A 27,757-nucleotide genomic window follows, 5' to 3' on the forward strand; every position below is an offset into this window, starting at 1 on the left:
GGACAGAAAACATATTTTATTGGGGTTTTTCTTCTTTTTTTTTTTTTCTCCAAACATCAATATACAGCTACACATAAAGTCTGTTTGACATTTGGAAATGCATTCAGCTGCAGCAACAACATCACACTCTTCGCTGTCACTTCATTTAGATTTGAGCCATTCTGACATGTATCGGACAACACATGGATTTTGGTATTCTGAGCAATGTCAAGACAAATTCTACGCAAGCAGCTACTCTCTCTGTCTCTGCTTACCAGGTGCACAATGCCAGAACATGACTTTAGGGACTGACAGAGTAAATAAATACTTCATTCTGAAAGGTTTAATAGAAAAATAGACATGAATCTGAATGCAATAATGTTGGTAACTCAATAGTGCATGCTCTAATGGGCTGATATTTCTTACTCAATAAAAGTAGAAAGACGAAAGAAATTGTCATGCGTATGCTTCAAGCTAACAGCTAAGCTAACATCATAATTTGTTAATAAACAGTAACTACACAGTAGTTGGAAATTATAATGATATGTATAAAAACTCTCCTCTGATTCTTTGACTAAAGTCTGCACCTTCAGATATCAGAAGTCGCTTTTGAAACCCACTCAAACTATTGATCCATGAGAACCTGCTTCCACTCGTGCCAACAGCATCAGAATGGTTTCATACTTTTTGTCAGGAGATGATCCTAAATGTCCCCTCGATAGCTTCTTCCTCTCTACATGTGTGTGACATTTGCTGTCTATAGTATCTCTATGAAAAATATTTCCACATTTTTTTCGTGTCACACAGAACGATTTTAAAAGCAAAATAAATAATAACAAATTAGAAGGAAAAAAAGATTTTAAAAAATACTGATTTCAATATTCTGACACAGAACGATTTTAGAAGCAATGTATTGCTATTGGTAGTATGTTTCCTGCCTGTAATTGTGGCTTGATATTGAGTAAGAAAATGTTTTTATGAACCACACAGGTCTTCCAAAACCCAACCGTACAAAAAGATGCATACCTGCCAACCCTACCGATTTGGGCAGTAGTCTACCGCTTTTGACGTGTTTCCACCGCCTACCGACAGCTGACTTTCCCTACCGATTTTCGATCTTCCCAAACTATAACAAATAAAAATGACACTCCATAGACACTGGACTCGACTTTTGGCGGACATCGTTTGCAGCGCGTCTGTGATTCCATTATACAAACAGTCATCTGTGTTTCTGAAAGAGAAACAACATGCAGACCGGGGGTAACGAGGAAAGGCAGCGTTAACCCCAGGGCTGATGATGGGTAATCACTCACAAAGTGAGGGAACAGAGACGAGGCATTTGAGTCATGCAGGGTTTCCCCATCAATATCAGTGTCTCGAAAACACATGTTGGCGACTGAAAGACATCCAGTGTTTGGTCTTTTCCGGAAGCATCCTAGTGTCTCAACTGAAAGAGGACCACAAACACAAAAAATATAATACAATTTTGAGATTTGGGGATATTTATCTTCCATTCTTTCACTTTTTCTGACATTTTCAACACCAAACATGTCGTTAATATCTCAGTTTAGTGAACTACAGCAATCTGAAAGCCTGTACATTATTTATATCACACTTTATCAGTAGAAAAATGCAGGAAATGACTTTTTTAATGCAGTATTTTCTGATTTATGGCGCAACACAAAGATATTTCGCTCTGTGCAAACCTTTGACTCTAATATGTCAACAACATGAAACAAGAATATGAACCTGGCTTTATCCAATGTTCACACAAGAGTTCTACATCCTGACACATCCTTCATCTACACTGTCTCAACTGAAAGAGGACCAGAAACACATTCAAAATATAATAAAATGTGGAGACTTTGGGATATTTATCTCCCATTCTTTTACTTTTCGGGCATTTTACTGACCAAATATGTCGTTGATGTCACTGTTTACCAAACTACCACTTTTTCTGAAAAATGCATAAAATGATGCAATATATGTTAAATATATGGTTTATACATTTAATTACTGGGGTTCCATTTCTCCTGATTACCTAATTTGGGCGTGAACATTTGCCGCGCTTAAACCTACCTCTTTTGGACTTGGAAAGGTTGGCATGTATGAAGATGTGGTGCAGGCACGAAACATACTACCAATAGAAATACATCGCTTTTAAAATCGTTCTGTGTGACACAAAAAAAATGGGAAAATCGCGTTGGTGAACACGATTGCATTTATTTTGTGACTATTACACGAAATGCCGTGAGACTGGGTTGAATTGGCATCCTATTTAGGACTGTATTTAATCTGATGGCCATTCAATATGCTTGCACTCCTATACTCCTGTTACAGGTTATAAAGCTTCCCATTGTCACATTTCACAGTTTTATAGGGATACCAATGGCAGATTAACCATTGGGTTTGTAGAGATTTGCGTGCAGAAGTACACAGAAGCATGCAGGCTTCCCATTTCTAGCTAAGAACTATGGATTTCGAAAGCTAAAGTGATGATCAGGTGTAACTTGTTAGCCCTAATAAAATTAGGCCACGTGATTTTGTTGTTCGTATCTGAAAACCAGAATCACTTGCAAAGATCTAAAACCTGTAGTTAGTTGCTACTTGCATGATGTCATGCTGCAGTACTGAAGCTAAAGCTGCATGTCCCATTGTTAGCATGCTAACCAGTTGTTGGCGTGTAAAAGACATGTGTACAATTGAGCAGCATTGCTTATGCATTACTTAGGTAGAGATTGCCCTTTAGCAGGCCTACTTTATCAAACATTTAAATGTAAGTATAATGTTTTTTGTTCTTACACAAGCACTGAGTTGATTCTAACTAGACAGGAAAAGCTTCAACGAACAATGCAATGGTTCGATTTATGCCATTCCTTTATTGTTAGCTTGTTTCAATAGCCTCTTCTTCACTTTTATAATAAAAGGGATTTGAGGAGGATTGTTAAGTTTTACAAATTTCATAATATCTAATGCAGTTACTCTGGAGCAACCCAGTCTCACGGCATTTCGTATTACACTGTAGCCACAAAATGTGACTCGTGTTCACCAACACGATTTCCCCACTTTTTTCGTGTCGCACCGAACGATTTTAAAAGCAATGTAAATAATAACAAATTAGAAGAAAAAAAAGATTTTAAAAAATACAGATTTCAGTATTCTGACACAGAACAATTTTAGAACCAATGTATTTCTATTGGTAGTATGTTTCGTGCCTGTACCAAATAATAACAAATTAGAAGAAAAAAAAGATTTTTAAAATACAGATTTCAGTATTCTGAGGCTCTGAGCCTAATTTATTTTCCTTGCGGACGGCATAAAAAGTCCGACATTATACAATTTAAAATAAAAACAATAATCGTGGTTTGATATTGAGTAAGAAAATGTTTTTATGAACCACACAGTTTCCGGTCTTCCAAGACCCGACTGGACAAAAAGACGTGGACGAAACATACTACCAATAGAAATACATTGCTTTTAAAATCATTCTGTGTGACACGAAAAAAATTGGAAAATCGTGTTGGTGAACACGAATCAATAGATTAAATTTGTTTCGTGACTATAACACGAAATGCCGTGACTATAACACGAAATGCCGTGAGACTGGTTTGTCTGGAGATGCTGTCAAATCCCCCCCAAACAAACAAACGGTAGGGCTGAGCCACTATCATTACTCTTAAGTCTTCCACATTAGCATCATTGGCTCCACCATTGAAGTATCAGTTCTGAATAACTATTTCAACAATGTAACCTGTAACCCCATCAAATAATGAAGTAGCTTAAGCCTAAAATGTGCCAATTGCCTTTTGAAGTAGCCTATCACATGGTTAATGTTAGCCCTATAGGCAGTAAGCTAGTTAGCATGGCATGCTACATTACATAAGAGCAGATACCAAATGTGAATCTTAACAAGATGCTGTTCAGGAAAGGCATTCAGAAAAGGTCAATTAACTGTTGAAAATGAATATCAACTGGCAATGGAATTTGCCTTTAATGTTTGTCATCGAATACAAATGAATTTACAATTTTAATCAGCCATTAGAATTTTGGCAAAAACATGACATCCACACAATACACATCTTACACCTGAGATGAAGTATTTTCAACTCAATGTGGGACTATACACATTAATGAAGACAATACAGGATGGTCACAATATGTGATGTGACACCTCCTTTAAACGGGTGTAGAATAACATTATTTCCTATGAAACCATTGTGCTTTTATTACTGATAAATACCAAAAACAAATAAGGCCATATTTCCATTTTGTCAGTTCTGCTTAATGTGCTTCACATGGCTTTTTCTTAAGTGAGACATTTGGAATTTATTTGTACCCTATGTTAAGCACACAGAAATGACAACCCTTTTTGCTCACAGGTCTTTTTCATCTCCTTGTTCGCATTAAGGAGCTTGGCATTCTTTCTACTTCATGTCTCAACTTCGCTGAATTATTCATGCCTTACAAGAAGCAATGCAACATACCTTAGCTTTAGGGAAAAAATACTCTAACTTTTAGCATTCCTAATGGAAGAGGATTTGAACATACAGAACGTAAAAACAAACAGAAGCCCATAATATTCAGGGTGCTGCTTTATTTAATTGAAATTGTACTTTACTTTCATTATTGTGAATCCATATGCTGATAAAGTAAGATACTTTTCCAAGATATCAAATCATTAGCTTTACTGCAAGATCTTTCGACAAGAACAGATGCTAACTGATAGTACATGATTTATTAGTTCTGAATATCTTAAAACAAAATCACAAAAAAAGGTGTCTATTTATTCCTGAAGAGACAAACCTCTCACACGCCACCATTTAAAAGTAAATAAACATTTTGTTCTGAAGTGATTGTTATAATAAGAGTTAAAGACTGCTAGCCTATGTTTGAAGCAAAGTAAGACAGATGGCTAATTGCTAATCTTTGGAGACCATTACTGTTTGAGTATAATATGTGTATACAAAGTGTGATTTGGCTATAGTGCTGCTTTCTGTTAAAGAGCTATCCCTACCTGACTAAATAGCACACCATCCACAACAAAGTATTTTTAATGCAGTCTCTCCTTTACCTAAACCTAGTCTTTGGCAGATGGAGACAAAACCAGTCTACATAGTGTAATTAGGGGCTTGCCAATATTAGGTTCACCAAATAAAGTGCGTTAATTGACACAATAGTTATACGTAGATTCTATTTTAAAATATCTCCCATAATTTTCAAGATTATACTGTTATCTTTCTACACAGTTATCAATCTAGGAACATACAGTTAATTATCTTGATGTAGAGCTTATGTTGTTTTCTTTTGTACATCAGTTTGTAGATATATAAGGAATACACTGCAGAAAGATTGCGTTGACCAACTGGAAACACTTCCTGCATACAGCACATCGGCTACCTACTGTACAATACCATCTCGCCATTTTCCAAATCCTTTCCCGTTTGAATGACACCTTTGCCACCATCTCATTTTACATGCAGAATAAACAACAGTATCTGCCCAACAAAGTGGCTTGTGAACCACTTTTGAATGTGAGTTAGGCTGTCCAAGACAGACATTGTAAATGGCAGGATATGCCGGCATATCTTGTTATAGGCAGGTAATTACTGAGGTCCTTGGTCGGTTTGACATCCTTTGTTTTATGGGATCAGGTATTCTGCCCAATGAAAATCATCTGAGAAGTTACCCAAAGCTTGGTGTCACTTTAAATGTAATATGAATACAGGTTTAGAAGTTATCTTATTCTCATATACTAACGTGACAGCACTGCAGCAAACAAGTATTTTTCTTAAATCTTTACTCTTTTATTATAATGGTGTTAACCTCACTATATTTATGTACTTTCTACAACATTGAGCCAAGAGCCAATAGCCATAAAATATGACCAGAGGCTCTCACAGCCAAAAATACGATCTCTATTATATAATTTTGCAAGTGCAGCAGGGCACTCACTCTTTTTTTATTGGGACTTTGGCTCATTCCTTGGGAATGTCTTTTGTTACCATATTTCATGTGCAAAGAAACCAACCGCATCAGGGCAAGATCCTACCGGTAAACAGTCCTTAGTGTATACCAGACAGGAGGCAGCATAAAACTTGTCACATGTAGCACGCACTGTCTGAGGTGTCCCCTTTTTGTTTAAAGTACCATGACCATGCAGGCCCTTAAAGTCAAACCCTTCTCACTCCTCACTCTCCTCCTCATCCCCCTTGGTGCCTTTACTCCAGCGCTGGAAGCAATGAACAGTTGAAGCCAGGAAGAAGCTTGTCATGATGGCCACCACAGACACAGAGATGCCAGAGAAAATGATGATGAGCAGGTCTGTGAGAGTCAGTGTGGCCTGGCACTCACGGAAGCTTTCCTTGGAGAGCTGGGTCAGGGAAACACGTCTGCCGTCCATGGGGAGGGAGCACTCCATACCTTCCACCCCTGCATTTGAAACAGCAAATTGGATTAGACAGATTTACTGGACATGCCGAGTGGCAGTGAATGATGTCATATTTAAGGACGTTTAGATGAATATATTCATATGGCAGCCACTCAGAGATGACATCATAGAAAACAATAGGCACAACGTGTGGCTACATGTGCTGTGTGTACACCACAAATGCTTTTATTTCCCCACAGATGTAAAGTGATGCATATTTGCCCATTAGAGACATTTTTCAAACCTGATCAGATATAGAGTGCGTATTTGATTCCGAAAGTGTGCTGTTGTGGAAGATGACAATTCAAGAGAGCAATGCTGCTTCATTTTCCTAAGAGTGGGAGCTGATTTAATAACTGGAAGGTCAATCAGAAGTCTTTACTTATGAGATGAAGTTACACCGTACACCCATCCACTGCAGGTTCTGTGGAAATAAGTCAGTCAGAAACACAGAGATACTGTTTATCTACTCTACTGTTAACCGTGTATCTGCTATAGCAAAAAAACTTGGAACTATTCATTTGTTATTGTTGAAGACTGTTTATTTCTGCATCTGATCTGACAAAACAGCCTGTCCTCCTACAAAAAACGACTAAATAGGTTGATTGTTCAGCAGCTTATTACGACCAAAGTGTAGCACCTCTAGTGGTCGTGTAAGAAAGAATATGCTCCCGCTGATTGCAAACGCTCCGGAGGGTCGTTTATTCACAAATAACCCTCTCTGGAAAATCGTAAATTGTAGGATAGTTTGGCCATTAAAATGCTTTTTGGTTAGATTTCTAGTGAGAAGTGTATATTGTACTTTTAGAAGATGATTTGAGGTCTCGCCATGGAGAACGTGTATATGCTTCGTCTTTCCCCCTATTCATTTATATTGACGGCAGCGTCCATGTAAAGTTGGCGTCAACCCTCACGGGGTATTCCCCTCGTGGTCAAATGATTACACAGTGATATCTGCATTACTCATCAACTAAAAAACATCAGTTTATCCTTGTTAATTACACAACATTGATTGGTTTAAATTGTGAACAATGCTTTTGTGTTTTTAACCTTCGATTCGGAGAAACAAATAGTTTTTTGGGAGTTTAGGATGGTCGAAGACCAGGGCCTGAACAATTTCCTACCCTAGGCAAGATTTTAGCTGGTGCACAAATACAGAATTAAAACCTATAGCCTAATTGCACACAAAAACCATTATTTCAAAAAAAGAAGATTTCACATAAACCTCTGGTTTTTACTGTAATTTACATTAATTACAGCAGAGGGAGCAGTCCTAATCAAGTGAAGAGAGGGCTGTAATCTAGTTCCACCTTAAAAATAATAATAATAATAATAATAATAGATTTAATTTGTTAGCGCTTTTACAGGTGCTCAAAGACGCTTTACAGATAATAGTGAAGAAAGAAAGAAAAGAGAAGAAAGGAACAACAAATAAATATATAGTTAAAGTTAAAGTCAAATAATACAAAAACAATCACACATTTAAAGCCAGATTGAAGAGGTGAGTTTTTGTGAGTTTTTTGAAGGTGGTGAGGTCGGTGCAGTCTCTGATGGGTTGTGGGAGTGAGTTCCAGAGGGAGGGGGCAGCGACGGAGAAGGCTCTGTCCCCCCAGGTCCGGTGATTGGTGCGGATGGGGATGGATAGGAAGTTGGCTTCTGATGAGCGGAGGCAGCGGGAAGGGGTGTGGTGGTGCAGCAGGTCTGTGAGGTAGGGGGGGGCCTGGTTGTTGAGGGCTTTGTAAGTTATGAGGAGGACTTTGAAGTGGATTCTTTGACGGACGGGGAGCCAGTGGAGGTTCTGGAGGATGGGAGTGATGTGGTCTTGGGAGCGGGTGTGGGTGAGGAGGCGGGCAGCAGAGTTCTGGATATGTTGGAGTTTATTGAGGAGGTTGGATGGTATGCCATAGAGGATTCTATTGCAGTAGTCGAGTCGTGAAGTGATGAATGCATGAATCAGGGTTTCAGCAGCAGAGGAGGAGAGTGATGGGCAGAGACGGGCAATGTTTTTGAGGTGGAAAAAGGCGGTCCTGGTGATGTGATTTATGTGGTGGTTGAATTTGAGCTGACTGTCGAAAATGACTCCGAGGTTGCGGATGTGAGGGGGGGGAGATAGAGTGTGGCTGTCAATGGTGAAGTTGAAATTCTGGATGTCTTTGATACGGGATGGGGGGCCGATGATGATGATGTCGGATTTGACACTGTTCAGTTGGAGATAGTTTGTTTGCATCCATGCTTTTATTTCTGAGAGACAGTTGGTGAGAGTGGAGTGTGTTGTGGGGGTGATGGTTTTTGTTGAGATATAAAGTTGGATGTCATCGGCGTAGCAGTGAAATTGAAGGTTGCGGCGACAAATTATTTTGCCAAGGGGGACCATGTAAAGGATGAAGAGGAGGGGGCCAAGCACCGAATCCTGGGGGACGCCTTGGGACAGAGGAGCAGTGGAGGAGGTGCAGTTGTTGATGTTGATAAACTGATGTCTGTCGGTGAGGTAGGATTTCCGCCAGGAGAGTGCAGTGTCAGTGATGTTGAGTGATGATTCGAGGAGGGACAGCAGGATGGTGTGGTTGATGGTGTCGAATGCTGCGGTGAGGTCGAGGAGGATGAGGATATTCAGGTCGCTTGAGTCAGAGGAGAGGAGGAGGTTGTTTGTGATTTTCAGAAGAGCTGTTTCTGTGCTGTGTTTTGATCGGAAACCGGATTGAAATGGCTCAAAGAGGTCATTGGAGCTGAGGTGGGATTTTAGTTGTGAGGCAATGACACTTGACCCGCCCCCTCGCTCCTCCCCCCGCAGCCCCGGCTCCATAGTTTATGGACGCTGTATGCAATATAGGCATAGTTCTGTTAAGATAAGATAATAGGATGTACTTTGTTGATCCAAATTCGGGAAATTGTTTTGTTATGAAATTGAAATAAAACTTTTTTATTTTTTACCTATCTACCAATTGGATCAAATATAAAAGTCAGCCGAATTACTATTGATACTGCAAGGAGACGTATTGTGTGAAGAGATTGCTGATATATTTATGATCCACGTCACGTATTAAGTTTCGGTGGCACACACAATTTAAACCAATTAATGTTGTGTAATTAACAATAAATAAACTGATGTGTTTTAGTGGATGAGTACGGCAGATATCACTGTTAAATCATTTGACAGTGAGGGGAATACGGTTTTATTATGAAAACTTCAAGATCGGAAATACTGTTTTCACCCCGTGAGGGTTGACGCTAACTTGACATGGCCGTCACACGTTCTCCTGGTGAGACCTCAAATCATCTTCGTAATATCTATCAAACTATAGATCCTACACATCCACTGGACGTAGATTATAAAAGTACAATATACACTTCTCGCTAGAAATCTAATCAAAAAGCATTTTAATGGCCAAACTATCCTACAATTTAGGATTTTACAGAGAGGGTTATTTGTAAATATACGACCCACCGGAGCGTTTGCATTCAACGGGAGCACTAGAGGTCGAAAACTTTAAAACGTGATTATAGGTCGTAATAAGCGCTTGAACAATCGACCTATTTGGTCGTATGAGTTGGAGGACTTGTTGTGAAAAAACCATTTGCATCGCTTTTACACGGTTTGGAAAATGAAATAATTCCTTTGATTTTACATGTAGCTGCTATCTGCACACAGCAAATCTCATGATGCCTTTACTCTTTAATACACTTTGAATATTGTATTATATTAGCTTACCCATTTATAAAGCTGACATTGATCAACTGTATGTTTTTTTTTTACTTATAACTGTCATCCAAATGAGATGCTTATGTGCTTTATGAGAACAAACATTTTTAGAAATACATTCTAAATTATATATACTTTTATTGGTCTTCACTTGTGGATTTGCTGCACATAACTGCACTATAATGAGAGTAAATTGAATATGTTGGATGTTTAGACCAGATAAAAAGAGGAATTTGAAGATTCCATCATATACTGAAATCATAATGGTTGTTTTCCCCCCAACTCTAACTCATATATGTTGTGAGTATTAAGCTACCCTCATCAGGGTACACATTTTTCTTAGATCCCTTATTTCTAATAGTTAAATGTAGGTAAGTGTAGTTATACAAGCTGAATTTAAATTGTGCACAAATGTCTTATTTATTTTGTGAAATGCAGTATTTGTAGTGATTAATTAACTTGAAGATACCAGAATAGCTCATACAGTAGCTGCAGTCCTATGCGAAGTGAGGATACAAGTGTCAAAAATAGAAATATTGACTTGGTGTAAGTATGTTTAAAGACATTGCTAGGCTTTTGTAGGCTAAGCTATGTTTGTTAACAGCCTTTTGTTTGACATAAAGCTGCCCACGGCCAACACAAATAGGATGCACTTTGGTTTCACTTTAGTTCCTGCCTCACTAATCTGAGGTCACATGCACTACATCTGGACCTCCTTGCTCAGTGAGAGATGTGCACATCTTGCCACAGACAAGCCTGTAATGCTGGGAAACTTTAATTATAGTGTTTGTTTTTTTTAAAGATTCCACTTTTGGCCAAGTACCACAGCTGTTCACTAATCCTCCCTTTTGTCAGGCAGTGTAATAAGCCTGTGTGTCCTATTGTGTAATTGTGCTCCTTAACTGCAACAGTTAAGCTCTAGTGGAAAGCCATTATCTCTCCCTGCACATTCTGGGGATTTTGTTGTGGGGTAAACACAATGGAAATGTGTATTCAAATAGGTGACAAATATATGCAAATATATTTGAATGTACATTTCAGACAGCTGAAGTGTAGGATTTGTTTTGTTTGTGCTTATATATCAAGAATGTTATGAAAATTATAAAAAATATATATATATTAAAAAGGAAAAAAATTGATGTCCCATTCTACCCTTGTCACTAACTATTTGTTGATTGCAATATATGTGATTCTCTATGATATTAATAATCATAATTATTAACAGGCAAGACCTGACATGACTGTCTCCAAGGCAAAGTAAAAAGTATCAGATTGAATGGGTTACTTTTTTAAAGTAATTAGTGTGTTATGAATATAAATAAAATCAATTTGTCTTTAGACAAGACGGCGCTCCAATTACATTTGACTTTGTCTTTAGGATCCTTTTTCATTTAAACTGAACTCCAACAAGTACATTCTGTCTATTTCTGAATAATAGTTGTTCCTTTCCTTGCTACTTATGTTTCATAATTTTACAGTCACTGCGGATACTGTACATGACAATCATCACAATAAATCAACAATCTATGATAACGAAGTAAAATACACTATAGTTTATAAAGTCCAACCTGATTTTTAGTGATGCGGAAAGAGATGATGGAAAACAATAACAAAATAAAAAAACCTATTCCCTAAAAGCCCTGCTGAGTCAAAATTGAAAATGAACTGGCGCTTTTAAAGTGAGAGCCATATGGTTAGTTATGCAACACAATTCTTAGAATATTAGATTTAAAACAAACACATGAGATTAACCTTCTCTAAATGTGCTGTACAGTTGTTTGTAAGCCTCTTTAAAACATTGTATGTTTTCCAGACTGAGCAGTTCGCTCACATGCAGTAACATTGAATGTACAGTATGTTGATCTCCGATTCACAAAACATATGGTAGACATGCCTTGCTGTTTAATCATGCCATGAATCATTGTGCTCTTCTTTGGCTCTACCGGGATTGTTGGTATTGGCAGCTGATCAGCTTGGAGCCTCAGTCTGGACGCTGGGTTTACTGTGACTCACTTGATGTGATCCTGATCCAATCTATTTATTTTCTGTGGAGCTTTTCCAGCATGCTGTTATTTTTTTCCTGTTTTTATTAAGCTTAACTGAAGGCAAAATTGTATTGATGACTCGAAAGTTAAAACACATCATTTGAATTTAAAGGAAATGTGTTCAATGCAAGGACCATCAATCACTCTTTGTGGTTAGCCAGTCTAATTGGAACTTATTGTTTTGGTAGTTTAACTTATGGGCTCAATAGGGGGAGAGACAATCCTTTATAATGAAATCATTGCGCTGCATCCTCCACATGCTTTTGTGCAATGTAATTATGGTTCATATTAAAGTCTTGCAAAAAAGTTCAGAGGTACCACACCAAGCGCAAGTAAGAAAACTGCAGGATGTAAATCAAATAAGATCAAAACAACTGTATCTCCATTGCAAATACTTGGTTAGTTGTCTATTGGTTGCATTTAAAAAAAAATTATACTAAATGTAATGTGCTTTCTGCCCCACAGGTCTTGTTTTTCCATGTGTGCGTATTTGTATATACAGGTATGTCTTGTGTCTACTAATTGAATGTTAAAAGGAAACGTGAGAATCGGTATCTTTTATTAAGGGATTAGGGTCAATAAGTTTTATCAAGCTCTTTAAGAGTTCAGTTACAAACCTAATTAATACTGTAAAGAGTTAATCAGACGTGCATGGAAACCAATTCCACACCATCACTGATTTCCGTATATCTTTTTCCATCGTCACTGAACACTTTGGAAACATTAAGCCATTGTATCCAGACATATTTTAAACACGTTCATTAGGATTTGAAATATACAAGCATTATTAAAATGATTTATATGAACACTTTAGAGTTTTATTCTTATCATATCTGACGACACATTGAAATGCAGATTTAATTCAGAAATAATGTTAGTTGACGGAAATTATTGCATCCAATAATAGGAACATGGTTTTACATTTGTATTTTGACAAAGCATGCTGAAAATTGTGCTGACTGTTCAGAAAAGACCCAGAATGGATGTACTGCCAAGTGTGTGCATTTACATGTGCAGTATCAGTAAAAGTATCCTCCCACACTGCAAGGCTTCATCTCTACCCACATATAAGCTCACACGTTTCTTTCTCCATACAGTACATTGCCAATGTGTGTAAGTGTGTAATTTAGCTCTTTGAGGTTGACAAAATTGTCAGTAAAACACATTGAATCAATGAGTCTTTAATTTCAGATTCAGATTACTTTTAGTCGATGATATTTGCATAACATGGTAAAGTGTCTTTGGTACATAACACAACATACTGTACAGTTGACACACAACACGACTATTATTCATCTTAAAGGGGCCTTTAATGCAAATGTTAAGGTTCATATTTATATGTTGTGCCTCTACTGAGACATGTTTACATGCTTTCATGTTCAAAACATCTTTATTTTCTCATACTGCCTTTGCAGTAAGCCCTCTTTTCACCCCCTTGGAGATGTCACTAAATCATGTGTACATATATTGTGCCAGCCAATAGAAGCGCAATTGTTACCCTCCAGAAAAACGCGGGCAAAAATCCTTGATTATGCGGGCTAAATTCCTTGATTTGCGGGCTAAAATCCTTGATTATGCGATTAAACATGCAAGGTTTTTATGTGATTTTATGCGGTGAAATTGCGGGAAGTTGCGAAATATGCGGAAAGTTGCGAAATATGCGAAATATGCTAAATATGCGGGGGAAAAGAATAACAATTTTTTTAAATATTGGGCTGTCTTATTTATTCTCTCTCACACACAACCTGCCTCTAACGTTAAACCCCTTTACTATTCAATTAAACACATTCAATGTTTATTTATTGTAAAAGCAATTGGGCTATTTTAATCTCACACACACAAGACGAGTTAACTTTTTTTTTCCTCAACTTTGTGTGGAAAAATGCGGGGATTATGCGGCCTGTTGATAAATATGGGGCCTTTTAAAAATCTGCGCCATTTTGCTGATTATGCGGTTAATTCTACCATCGCAGAATCGCGTTTTTCTGGAGGGTCTAATTAATGTCACTATGTCATGGAAGTAAACCAAATAGTCCAAACGAGGCTTGTCAGGCAGGGGGAAACAAAACTCCCTTTGGCGGGAACTTTGGGTTTTTAGTCATTGCAAACCATTGTAATTCTCAAAAACCTATAAAAGACCGTACAGGAAAGGGAAAATGCATAATAGGGGCCCTTTAATTTAAGTGACTCAGTGGCATTCATAATAAAAGTGCTAAGTTGATTGTTCTTCAACTGTCATGTAGTCCATTAACATGTCACGACAGACCGATCCTCAGTAGTATCAACAATAAATCAATCAATTAACATTAAAATTAGTAATTGTAATTGGTGAACATGTGGAAGAGAACACCCGCTAGTTTAATTTGTAGTATCGGTCTTTAACATATAAAACCTACCCTAATGATTCAGTCTCATTCCTAGTCATGAGCTGGAAAAGAAGGCTCATCGTAGGACTATACCCTTGAAATCGAAACGGTGCGTTCACTGTCCTCCATATAAATGATGTCTGAACAATAAAACTATGTGAAAGTGACCGAGACATGGAGCGCAGCACTCGCTGATTTATCGTCCTTTCACTGTGAGATGAGATCGGTCAAGGTGGCCCACTGTTCCCGTCTCAGAAACGGCACTTTACTGATACATCAGTACATTTTTAAGATGCACCCAGGAATCATATTTGATGAGCCCAAACATCACTGTAGTCCCGTGCCGGAGCAGGCCGACACATTAAATGTAATCTGTTTTTAATGATTGTGCCTAATTTTTAATGTAAAAAAGGATGGATTTAATAAGAGCCTACAGCTTTCTCAATCAGAATTAACTCGTTTTTTAGACTTCAAACGATTAAAATTGCTTGTGCATCAGTCAAAAACGACTATCAAAGATGTAAACTTATGTAACACAAATCATTCCGGTGCACTATCAGGTATGTTGGCAACACGGCTTTGTTACATTCCTGGCGCGGACAGTTGATGGATTACATTTAGGATTACAGCCAGACGAGGGGATAGTCTATCCGCTGTCTCAGCCGTGATTGATCTACCTAACTGTGACACACTGATATTGGAGGCTTGTGTCTCCTCCCTCCCTCAACACCACACTGTCTGTCCAGATTGATCTCTGCACCAAAGGTGAACATCAGAACAATCTTCAGACACCAGCAGGAGTAACATCTCCTGCCTACATCTTCTCCTTTAATCCAGTTGTGCTAATGACTCAAAAACCTGCCCCCCTCTCTATTTTATTAAATGAGAAGATTGTGCTGCTCAGGTCCAATTCTCAGTGGATGTAAAAATAACCAGGTAGACATAATTACAGAGAATTCTGCAGCTTCTTCTGAAGGAAATCTGAAGGGAAAATTATGATGAGAGATTCATGCTAGACGAGGGGCAGAGTAGGAGTGGGAGAGGAGCAGAATGTGTCAATGCACAAAATGACAAGCGTTCAAGTGACAGTGGGGCGAGGGTGAATCATTCAGGAGGGAATTCCTTCTGCGTGGAGACTCACTGACATCACTGTACCATGGGCATGTTCAAGATGTATCATCACAAAAGCACATATTTACACATAAAACTCCCAGGTACTAGAGATTTTGAATGAAGGGGATGTATGAATACAATGAGTAGATTCCTTTTCGTCTGAATAATAAACACTTTATCTGCCATCGCTATTCATTACAATGAAACAGGTAAATATGCACGTCTTGGTGATTTATGCTTCGCGCTGCAGCACATGCAGAAAGTATCCATCATCTTCAGTTGCTGGTGAAATAAACCGTGGCTTTTTACCTTTAATTTTTGACTGGCACATTCTGCTTCTGTACTTGCGGCTGACGCTATCACACTCTGTAATTCTGTCCACCTACAGTGTATTCACACTCTCTTTCCAGCGCTCTCACATCCCAACTTTAAATAAACGTCAATTTAGGCCAAGATAAAAGAAGCTGTCAGCCTGTGGAAATGGAGTGGATATTTTCTCATCACATACTCAAGTAAAGATAGCAGATAGTGTTGTGTGCGGCAGGATCATTTGGTCATATTTTGAGTTGCTCCTGCCGTGTGGTAACAGGCAGTGCTTGAATTGGAATAAAAAAGGTGCCAGTACTCTAAATCAGCGACAAGTATTTGGCACAAAGTCATAGTATATCCTATAATGCTGGTGGGTTTGTCTCTTTACTGTATATTTTAGAAAGGCTCACTGTACTTAAACAAAATGACTCAGGGTGCATCTGAGATTAGAGCGGGTGCAGTGGTAAAGTGCTATTTTTATAAGTGGGGAGTGGACCTGACACCCTCTAGTCTAGGGAGGTCCGGGGGCATGCTCCCCTGGGAACATTTTTTTTAAATATTGAAGTTAGATGCATCAATCTGGTGCAATTTGAGAGAAAAATGAAGAGATATATGGATACCTCTCAACATCCATAATGAAACAACTGTAAACAGATTTATTTTTTCTTTATGGATATAAAAGAAAGTAAAGCTTGACTCCTACTGGCTGGTTAAATGACTCCTCGTCCCTGAGGCCACTACCAGTTTTTTGTGCCATTTTGCTGGATTTATTTGTCAACAGCGTTGCTGCACAAAGTGATAGCCCTCTAGTTTAAATCTACTACCCAAAAAGAAACATATGGAGATGGGTTACTATTTAAAAAAAAATTGCAAATCTATTTGGGAACAGTGGGGCCGGGCCTCAGATCTTATAGGGGGGTCCGGGGGCATGCTCCCCCGGTAAGATTTTTTTTGAAATGTTGGACTTAAATGCATCAATCTGGTGCATTTTGAGGGGGAAATAAAGAGACTACACCCATATGAAACAAAAATGTATACATTTAAATAATCATAAAATCATAAGTACATGGCCATAACCAATAACATACAATATCCAATATGAAAAAACATTGAAACTTGTTTATTTATTTGTTTTTCGTTCATTTATAGTTGTGAGTGTGTCTGGGCTCCTGAATCGGCCTCTCCTGTCTCCCTCCTCTCCCCCCTGCTCCTCTTTGAGGCAACAGCAAAGACTAGTTTTAGCTCTCAACAAGTTTATCTTACCTTTTTTCACCTAGTTAACATTTTGTTTGTATTATTCATGCATATTTTACTAATCACTACCCCCTCAAATGGAAATATGTGTTTACATAAATGGTGACCGAACCGTTTGAGACCCACTGAGATAACTTAAACTAAGTTAACTATCTAAAGACTCAGAGAGTAATTTACCTCACCAGAGCTGTAGTTATCAGCCTCTCAGTCTGACAGCAAAGGACTTTCCCTCCACCTTCTTGTTGAAACAGCTCCTTATATCCGTTAGCGCAGCTAGCTAGCACCAGATGCTAACAACAATACACGTAACCGGTGCGCGCGCTTTCTCGCTCGCTCGCGCCACACATACACCAACACACACCCTCCCGAGCTTGAATGACACACAGAGACCAATCGAGGGCATTAGTATGATCTGTATGAAAGTGGCAATGTCGGCAGGCCACGTCATGTAGACAGCCAGTCACCCTCTGTGAGGCAGTCAGACCCACATTTGCGCTGCGTTGCGTTTACAATATATACGTATATTGCCGGCGGCTGTCAGAAGTGCCGGTACCACATGGGTAAAAATCAGAAGTGCCGGTGTTACAGTATAAGTTGAGTCATGACAACTGGCGACATTCTATTATTTTCGTCCTAGGAATCCGGGGCGTGTACATTGAGGACCCATTGTTGACTTACCAGGAAAGAAACATCGTTTGTCGTTTACGTTCATCTTTTGCCATATCTGCCTTCCTAAGATCACTTTGCTGCACATTCAGTACTCGTATGTGAGGTTGTGGGTGAGAGGCCGATATCGTGACGCTTACAGGGAGGTATCGAACATTACAAAGTAGGTGACTGTGTGGATGCCTGTTCAAAACATTGCAAACTTCAATAAATCATTGAAATTATATATTTGTGTCCGACTTTCATTTGTTCATCGTTCTTAATGTGATGTATAGTAGCTTTGATAGCTGTCCATACCTTCAGACAGCCTAAAAGTAAAACACAAGTTGTTTATTCACAGCCCGAACGCTCATCGAGATGACTGGATCAGTCATGACAACTTGTGATCAGCTCCGATTAAATTGTGATATCAATTCTGTAGCTAACCTCCAGGGAGCACGTTTATTTTATGAAATACCTGTATCCCTCTCATCACAACAAGACTCTACACTGTGCAGGAAAAACAATTACATACATGAAAATAACCTTGATGCATGGGAATTAAACACACAAACTAACAGATAAATCATCAGAAGAAGGCAGAGAGGAAGTAAATAACAACAGGAACACGGAAGGCAGACAGAATTGCTTAGACACGGGTGTCACATGAAATTTTAATGTTCTGGAAAGTTCCTTATACAGCTTTAGCCTTTTTTATCTCATGAAGTCCCAAAGTGACACACACTGAACAGTCTGGGGTCATGGTCCTTGTCATTTGCTTTTGTCTTCCCATAACAACATGTCCAAGATGTCCATGTGTCAGGCTAAAACATGTGACAGAACTAGCTAGATTTGGAAAGGTTTTTTGTTGCTAAAGTTAATATTCAAGCCATTTAAGAATAAACATGCTTACATGACATGTCATTTGTTAAACATTAAGCTGTCTTCGGCTCTTTTCTGCTGTAACAAATGTAAATGTCCCCTCTGTGGGACGAATAAAGGTATTCTGATTCTGATTACATTTAACCCGTTGTGGAAACATTTCTTGATGAAATTGATATGAAACAAATGCCATAAATATTGCTGTGACACATGGTGTCACATCGGGACTTTAACTCTAAACATTCACAGTAAACCCGGAGTGACATATATGCACAATTAGAAATATGATTATGGTCTGGTCAGTTAATTTAGCTGATTCAATTATATTTAGTTAACAGATGCTTTATTCTTCAATTCATAGTATGTTCAAACAAATGCAAACCAAAACATCATCCTTGCTAATTAAGTTATAAATAAGAGTTACTTTACCATTAAAGCCCAGATATTTGACACTAGGGGGGTTACTTGTCAGAAATGTGTCTATTTAGTCTAAATGACGTTCCCCTTAATTTCCCCAAAAGTAGAAATGGGTCCGGGTTCTTATGGGTTAAACGTATAGGCTTAAAGGCATAATAGAACTACCGTATTATATGTATTCAACTTGTGCCCCGCTGGACTTACTTTTCTGTGGTTTACCGTTACTGTGACATATCAGTATAGCCACGGAAGATAGTTTGTGTGTTTAATTCCCATGCATCAAGGTTATTTTCATGTATGTAATTGTTTTTCCTGCACACTGTAGAGTCTTGTTGTGATGAGAGGGATACAGGTATTTCATAAAATAAACGTGCTCCCTGGAGGTTAGCTACAGAATTGATATCACAATTTAATCGGAGCTGATCACAAGTTGTCATGACTGATCCAGTCATCTCGATGAGCGTTCGGGCTGTGAATAAACAACTTGTGTTTTACTTTTAGGCTGTCTGAAGGTATGGACAGCTATCAAAGCTACTATACATCACATTAAGAACGATGAACAAATGAAAGTCGGACACAAATATATAATTTCAATGATTTATTGAAGTTTGCAATGTTTTGAACAGGCATCCACACAGTCACCTACTTTGTAATGTTCGATACCTCCCTGTAAGCGTCACGATATCGGCCTCTCACCCACAACCTCACATACGAGTACTGAATGTGCAGCAAAGTGATCTTAGGAAGGCAGATATGGCAAAAGATGAACGTAAACGACAAACGATGTTTCTTTCCTGGTAAGTCAACAATGGGTCCTCAATGTACACGCCCCGGATTCCTAGGACGAAAATAATAGAATGTCGCCAGTTGTCATGACTCAACTTATACTGCAACACCGGTACTGCGTACCGGTGAGTACCGGCCCAATTCAAGCACTGGTAACAGGTCTCTGGGGAGCAACTTGATAGGCCGTGAAGGAAAATTCAGACTTCGACCCTGTCACATGAACTGCTACTTTGTGGTAAAACTGTTCAGGTCATGACAAGTGTTGATAGCAATGCTGCGAGGGCTTCAGCCTCAAACTCTCATGGGAGTTGTCCTGCCTGTGGGCAGCTCTAGCTCCAATTACCCTGGCCAATGTGCCGTAGAACTGTGTCACTCTAAATTATACATGGCCTTTGTTCATCCTTAACCCAAGAGCACTGGAGACAGCAGTGGATCTAGTTTACACTCATCCATCCGTTAAAACATTTATGAACATGATTGGTGGCTTAAAACGTACAAATGGTACCCAAAACTGAGCAGAAGGAAGGACGGTAATTTGTGTTTCTGCTGCGCATAGGAGACTGCCGTGCGGAGAGAGATCTGTTTTATTCCATCCAAAAGCAAGTCCTGAGTCTTAGAGCATCTTCCACCCACTCGTCATGCTGACCTGCAGTAATCAAACTTATGCAAACAGAAGAGCACGCTACTTTGTGAACTTCAAATCACAGGGGAAATCAGGAAGTGAAAAATGGAAAGGGAATTGGGTTTTTCAGCACGGGCTCTGCAGCTGCTACATTATGCAGGCCATCGCAGGAGGGAACCACAGGATGAAGACTTTGAAAATAGCAGTACCCATTTGTCATATTTGATTGACAATCTTTTAATTACTTGAAGATTGAATTAAATTATTCTGTTGATGCTGTATTTTGCCGTATTCTATGTGAACTTGGAATGCGTGGTTTGTTTTGCCGTAGCTTTAACCTTTATGTGTTTCGAATGATAGTGGAGCTCTTGGCTTTTAGAGAGGCCACACTCATATATAGTTTAAACAGTCATTTAGTGGCCTGGTTTGTTGTATGATGAATCAGACATAAGGATGCAACACCCACACGGATGGAAAAATAACCCTGATTTACAATACAAAAGTAATTCCTGCGTCTGTAATTAATCTACTTGATGAAGAATGAGATATTCAGTTAAAACACCCACACTCATGATGGTGGTTGGAGGCAATGTGTACTGAAAATATTATCAAGTTACCCTCATTAACTAATGAGAGTCCATCTGTTATTTTGTAACCACTTCCAACACAGTTTGCAGGGAATAGGTCATCGCATGTTTTCCCGTTATCGAGAGCTCAGTCATTATGGTAATCAGGTCTGGCAGTATGACGTCTGCGTGTATGAAGCGCCAGTGTTTGTACATTTGCACTTAAAGGGGACAAAGGAAACGGGTGCCTGTGAATCACTTGCTACACGGTAAACTTCCCTGCTACTTTGTATTTGTTTAACAGAAGTCTGTTCGACAAAACAGATTTTTGTGCAGTGCTCAAAATAGTGATGGAGCATACATGAAGTATATGTCAAAGCTGCCAATTCATGGGTTGAAAAAGATGTGCACTATATTCTATTGTCAATATGCTAATTGAGAGGCACTTTTCATTGTCTTAAAGTAAGAAAATTAAAACAAATCTGCCATGCGAAGGAAGACATAAACTAGTTTTAGTGGATATTTACAGATCAGTGAAACATCTTTTTGTCCTCTCTGACCTCACACAGAGGTGATTTGCATTGCTTTGAAAGCAAAGAGCCTCAGAGGGAAAAAATATATTTTTTTCCTCTTGCTAAAAAGTTATTTGCAAAATATATCCCGGCAAAAATATATTGGTTGAAGAAGATGATAAATTATAGAAAATAAAGTGTGTGTGTGTGTGTGTGTGTGTGTGTGTGTGTGTGTGTGTGTGTGTGTGTGTGTGTGTGTGTGTGTGTGTGTGTGTGTGTGTGTGTGTGTGTGTGTGTGTGTGTGTGTGTGTGTGTGTGTGTGTGTGTGTGTGTGTGTGTGTGTGTGTGTGTGTACGCTGGGTAAATTGGTGAACTCGTCTCTGGGGTCATAAAGCAAACACTCTCTGATGGGGCTGTAAGAGCTGCATATGAGGTGAGATACACATTACTAACTCAATTTGAGAGTGTCTATACACCGTGGCCAGTTGGCAGCGATGCCCGCAGCTTGGCCAGGTATTTGGTTTCCTCTGTGTTGTTGATGTCTCCCTGGCCAGCACTTCTAATGCAATTCATTATGCTTTGCGGTTGACAACATTTAGAACCTGTGATTAATGCATGTGCAGCATGTGACTGAGGGGAATTGGGTATTCCTGCCAGTTTATCAACTTTTTCTTCCTCACAGACCTAAACTTGTCTTTTTGTGGGGCAGAAGCCCTTAGAGGAAAGAGAAAGAAGTATCAATAGCAGGGTACACCATGGCCCAAATGCTTGTAAGGGTTTTTGGCTTTTGTGTGTTGTCAGCAGTTTGCAGCAGCAGGGGTGCACAGTAAAAGTTATGGCGAGCCAGAACATTTTCGTTTTAATTTGGAAATTGAAAAACTGCCAAACTTGTAATGAAATCCTTTGTATAATTCCAATATGATGCATTATGTGTGTATGCCATATCCATATGCTGAGGCTTGGATGTCTTACCAGATAAGTTAAGTTTTAAAAAAGTCACAAATTTGAGTCACAACATTTTGTTCACTGATTTTATGCCCTTAAAAAAAAGTACTTTGTTTATTCAGGTCGACATCTCACACACAAACTTTTGAATAATACGTTTAAATGTTCACAATCCTTATTTGTACACATAGCACTGCACTGTGTTTAACACTCAATTATATTGAATAAAATACTCCTTGAACGTCCTAGGGATATGTCATAACACTGCAAGACATATTCATATTAAATTCTCAGATTAGATCAGAATTGTGCAATGCATTAAATCTGCACAGATATAAATATGATAACAGCACGAGCTCGTAGTTATGTGTGGCTGAACTGTCAGATGTGTTTATTTTTGCGTCCCCTGTTCCCACGTGCTGGCTTGTATTGATGAGATAACTGATGTCAGTGTCTTTTGTAAGGGCATTCCTAGTAATACAAAAATGGCTGACCTTCAGTAAAAACACTTACGGTTCTCTCTGAAAAAAAAAGAATAAATATTTATCTAAGAATAAATTGCTTCTGACAGGTGTTATACATATTCTATACAATCTATTTCAACATCAGTAATATTAACACAAGCAAAGTAAGGTTGTGATGGTTGGTGTTTTATTCAGGACATATTTTGCAACTCCATCCTTGGATGCTGCAACCAATCAGCTCCATCTAAGCAGATCCAACCCCAGAGAAAAGATATTCTACAGAGACATGTGATCCTCTTTGTCTTGAGTTGTTCAACCGACATGCATGCACACATTCAGATTCCCGTGCACACTCAAGCACACCACAACTTCAGCTCTGTTATCTAACTGGAGCCTGCAGGCAGGAGCACAGTGGTAGACAGAGTCTACAGTGTGGGCCTAAAAACATCACATGGGCAGAGCAGAGAAGCTGGATAAATGGGATGCATTTCCAGAGCTGGGCAAAAAACTATTCATAATATTGCAGAATTACAGTGTCCACCAAAGAAAAGTATTATTTAAATATGTATTATATAAAAATAAGTGGTCAATTGATCGATTTGACTATACCGCGCAGGATAAAGGGCATTGTATGGTGAAATGTGTAACCAGAAAAACTGCAATCTAAAATTCTCAATATGAATTATTTCATTTATTTTCCCTTACTGGAAAATGCTTAACTCTGAACAAAGCAAACTTGTAAATTTTACTTTCAACAAGTGCTATTGTCTCATATTACATACCCAGTCGCACACAATATATGCTATGGGAGTGAGGAAAGAAAGAGACAAAATTAGAACAAGGGAGAGGGAGGGGGGTTCCCTCTGCTACAGGGAAAACATAAATAGACTAGAGCAGTGTTATGGAAAGGGATTGTAATAATACTGTTGATTTAATGCTGTGTGTTATGCTGATATATGCTTTATTTGGGTGAAACACATGGAAAGAAAATGGATCTTAGATGTAGCTACTCACCGTTTGGAAGCTTGTGGCTGTTCTCCATCAGCCACGTGAACAGGTTGGCAAAGTTGCAGTTGCACAGCCAGGGGTTGCCCTCGAGCCTCACCGCCCGCAGGGATGGCAACTGACTCAGCGCCCCTACCTGGAGCGTAGAAAGTGCATTACGCTCCAGTTCCAGTTCCCTCAGAGAGGTGAGCCCAGTGAAAGCATCCTCGCTCACCATGCTCAGGTATGGGTTGTTGCCCAGCCTCAGTTTAATCAAGCTCCGAGACTCCCCAAAAGTCCCTGTTGGGATTTCAGTCAGGTTGTTGCTGCCCAGGTCCAGGAAGACCAGCCTGGAGGAGGTGCTGAGGGTCCCCGGTTCGATGCTGGAGAGGGAGTTGTTCCGGAGGTCCAGGTAGACCAAGTCACTATACAGAACCAGGAAGTCCGAGGGGATTCGAGGAATCCAGTTGTCCGCCAGCAACAGCCTGCGCACATCCAAGGGGATTTCATTGGGGAGACGGGTCAGCCCACGGCCACGGCAGTCCACAGTGTGAGGGTCCGGGCACAGGCAGGCTACTGGGCAGTTCTCCCCCCGGGTCCATAAGGCAGAGGACAGTAAGATGAGGATAAGTTGGAGCCAGCAGACACATGGCAACATGGTCAAGAGGGTGAAATGGGTTATGGGGGAAAGAGGCTCTGGGTAAGGGCGAGTAGGACAAGGAGGGTGGGGTTAGAGAACAAGAGGGTGAGGGTCAGAGGGCAGGAGATCAGGACGAGGGAGGGGAAGGGGAAAGTAAAAGGGGGTGGATGGGGATCAATCCTCGCGGAGGAACATCCTGCCGGTGTTGAGATGGAATTCTTCAAGTGCTCAGGAATCGAGAGGAGGCAAAGAAGCGGCAAAAACTGTTCTCCAGGAGATCATGTAGCAACCTGCCGGGATAGAATTGCAGACTGCCTGCTTTGAAGGAGCAAAGCGAAGGAGATAGTAAGCAGAGAGGAGCGGGAGAGAACCAAAGACGGAGCTTAACAGAGAGGGGGGGGTAGCTTAAGAGAGGTAAATAGACACGAGCGAGCTGGGAGTGATGAAAAGCCGGGGGCACAAACAAGGGAGAGGGGGGCTGAGGAGGGGGATCTTTCCACCACGCTACCCCACAGTTGATCTGGCAGCAGTGACAGACAAAGACAATAAGGTCTCTGACACAAAAGGATATATGAAGCTGTGATTCAAGCATGACAAACGCAAAGTAACATCATGGCATCCCTCCATTAGTCCCAGGTCTCTGTGCAGTAAAGCCTGACGTTCTGAAACGAGACAGAGAGAAGCTCACAGAACATCGCTCAAGAGTGTGGTAAGGTTGTCCTTCCTTATTATTCCCTCTCTAGCTGCCAAATGCCCGGCAACATGCTGTGAGAACACAGCTCAATGTTACTCCATCCGGCACTGTGTCAGGGCTGTGTTTCTCTGTAGAGAATGCAGACGTCCAGGCAGGAGCTGCATGGATGTAGAGCAGCTGAGCAGCTCACAGCCATGCCAATCCAACGACTGCCTCCGAATCTACCACGGTTTATCTCATGCCCTCTCCACTCTCCTTGTTTCCAGGGAGGCGTGCCTGAGCCACGCTGTCAACATGTGATGTCACTTCCTTTATTGTGAACATATGAAGATAATCTTTCAATCGGAAATATGGAAGCATTTTTTATTTATTTTTAAAGCTTATCAGCTTTTTTTCATATTTAAAAAGAAAAATGTCAGGTTCAGGTTCATTTTATTTGCCTTGCTCACATTTATATTAAATATATTTACCGTGTTTGTGATCTTTTGACAATAACAAGCTGTGATTTTGACTTTTAGCCTTCTTGTTTTGAAAATGATACGGAATCTCCAGATTTCCTGTCCTTGTGATGACCGTGAGGAAAACTGTTACCTGTAAAAATGCAACACTGGCTTGTTTTTATTTTGCATTTCGAGCACATTGAGTTCTGTTAATAATAATAATAATAATAATAATAATAATAATAATAATAATAATAATAATAATAATAATAATAATAATAATAATGATAATAATAATAATAATAATAATAATAATAATAATAATAACTTAATAATACCTCATCAGTCCACTTGAAAATACTCATCATATCAATTGATTTCCTTTTTCATGTTTTTTCTTTTTGCATTTTTTATGACCCAAACATTATGGATAGTAAAACCAAGGCGCCATGAGCAGAAAGGAGAGAGGACTATTAATTTAGAATGGGTATTGCATTTCCAAGATGGGATTTGCCTCAACATGTAAATGTAATTATACCAAGGTTGTTACAGCGTCTGTGAATTAGACCTGTGAAGACAAGGGTAGCGTGACATTTCTAAAAAAGGACGGTAATTGCGAAGATAACATATACACAATGCAAATGCAATAAATTAACAGTTTTGCACGCACATTTTCCTATGTGCACACACAGCTGCACCTCATGAAACCAGGCAGATAGAAATAACATCTAACTCACTTTATCCCAGTTAATCTAATAATACCACTCCTTCCTCGAGGCATCCACTCAAGTCAGATGAGTCTGCAGCTTCACCGCTGATCCGCTTGTTTTGTGCCGCAGAGAAGAGAGCCACTCTTCCATCACAGTCAGCATATATTAGCTGCAAAGAACACTAAAAGCTGAAATGGCTTTGATTGTTTCCTGCAAACACATTTCAACTTTACATCTTACAATGGAAATTCAATTTAGTGCAGTGTGATGCTTAAATATTTGCTGTCTCAGGGACAGTTTAATATATTTTTTTAAAGTATTTGATGCAGTCTCAAGTTTAGTCTTATGTGCTACTGGGAAGGAGAGCACCTTAATGATTAACATCAAGTATAATTAAAGTTCCTCTCCTGGCATTGACCCATAAAAACAAACTTCTATTCATAAAAATTACATAAAACTGCCTTCAAGTACTTGGATGTAGCTATACCCCTTTTGCTCATTCAGTAAGTTTAACAACCCATATCTTACTGAAACTTAAACTATCTGGAAGATTTTTTGTACCACTTAGTTTTGCTGTATATAAAGTTACACTCATTATATGGAAAGCCACACCTGCAAGTTGATTAGTTTCTTAGGATTGTGGCATTTGACACCTTGTTTTCTTTATAGTCTCCAGAGTTAAAAACACCATATATGTGCATGTTAACAAGCTTTAAAACCATTTAGTTGGAGAGATTCTTGATTGTTGATCAACCTTTTTTTAATTGTTGGCAATCAGTGTATTTACAATACATCTTTAATAAGACATCCTGAGATACAATATAATAATGTGTTGCTGTTTCATAGCACTTTGCTTAGCATGTATACTAGGCAGAATATTAACATTTAATAAATGGTATAAATAATTGTAAGCAGAATTGTGTACTTGTTGGTGGGCATACTTGAAGCTGATGTACAGTACAGAGAACGAATACAATTAAGCAAAAGAAATATGTTTTACTTTAAAAAATATTTTAATTGGACAATTTAATGATATTGTTAGACCTTACATCAGTTTTCTCTATCAGAAATTAGGATGGAAGAATATACATTTCTATAATTGTGCAGAGCAAGAAACGTTTGAGATGGTTAAGTGTCAGAATCCTGATCACCATGTCTGTGTGGTTTTGTATTAATAACCACCTGGCTGCAAATTATCCCTTACTTATTACATGGCTTAGTTGAATACTCGATTCTGATTGGCAATTCAAAACATAT

At 39.1% G+C, this 27,757-nt stretch overlaps 2 protein-coding genes across 2 annotated transcripts in view; one reads left to right on the forward strand and one right to left on the reverse strand.

The window, feature by feature from the left end:
- Nucleotides 1–25,671, reverse strand: lrrc38b (leucine rich repeat containing 38b). The gene is made up of 2 exons (XM_079680104.1): nt 24,047–25,671; nt 1–6,408 (listed from the first exon to the last, which is right to left on the reverse strand). Exons 1-2 carry the CDS (start codon nt 24,672–24,674, stop codon nt 6,161–6,163), a joined length of 876 nt encoding a protein of 291 aa, XP_079536230.1. The 5' UTR covers nt 24,675–25,671; the 3' UTR covers nt 1–6,160.
- LOC307038593 (uncharacterized protein) overlaps nt 19,841–27,757 on the forward strand; it is a 16,362-nt gene continuing 8,445 nt past the window's right edge. Inside the window, exon 1 of the mRNA XM_079680105.1 lies at nt 19,841–19,934. Within this exon, the coding sequence (XP_079536231.1) occupies nt 19,859–19,934 (76 nt within the window). The 5' untranslated portion in view covers nt 19,841–19,858. The remainder of the gene's footprint in view (nt 19,935–27,757) is intronic.

This window comes from Notothenia rossii, assembly GCF_949606895.1.
Source record: "Notothenia rossii genome assembly, chromosome: 5".
NCBI classification, from domain to species: domain Eukaryota; kingdom Metazoa; phylum Chordata; class Actinopteri; order Perciformes; family Nototheniidae; genus Notothenia; species Notothenia rossii.

What these genes read in the sequence shown, in the direction of transcription:
- lrrc38b (XM_079680104.1), bottom strand. Translation starts at nt 24,674, where the DNA reads ATGTTGCCATGTGTCTGCTGGCTCCAACTTATCCTCATCTTACTGTCC. An exon ending in CAGCCACAAGCTTCCAAACG is followed by an intron (nt 6,409 to 24,046) that starts GTGAGTAGCTAC and finishes TTTCAAATGCAG; the next exon opens with GGGTGGAAGGTATGGAGTGC.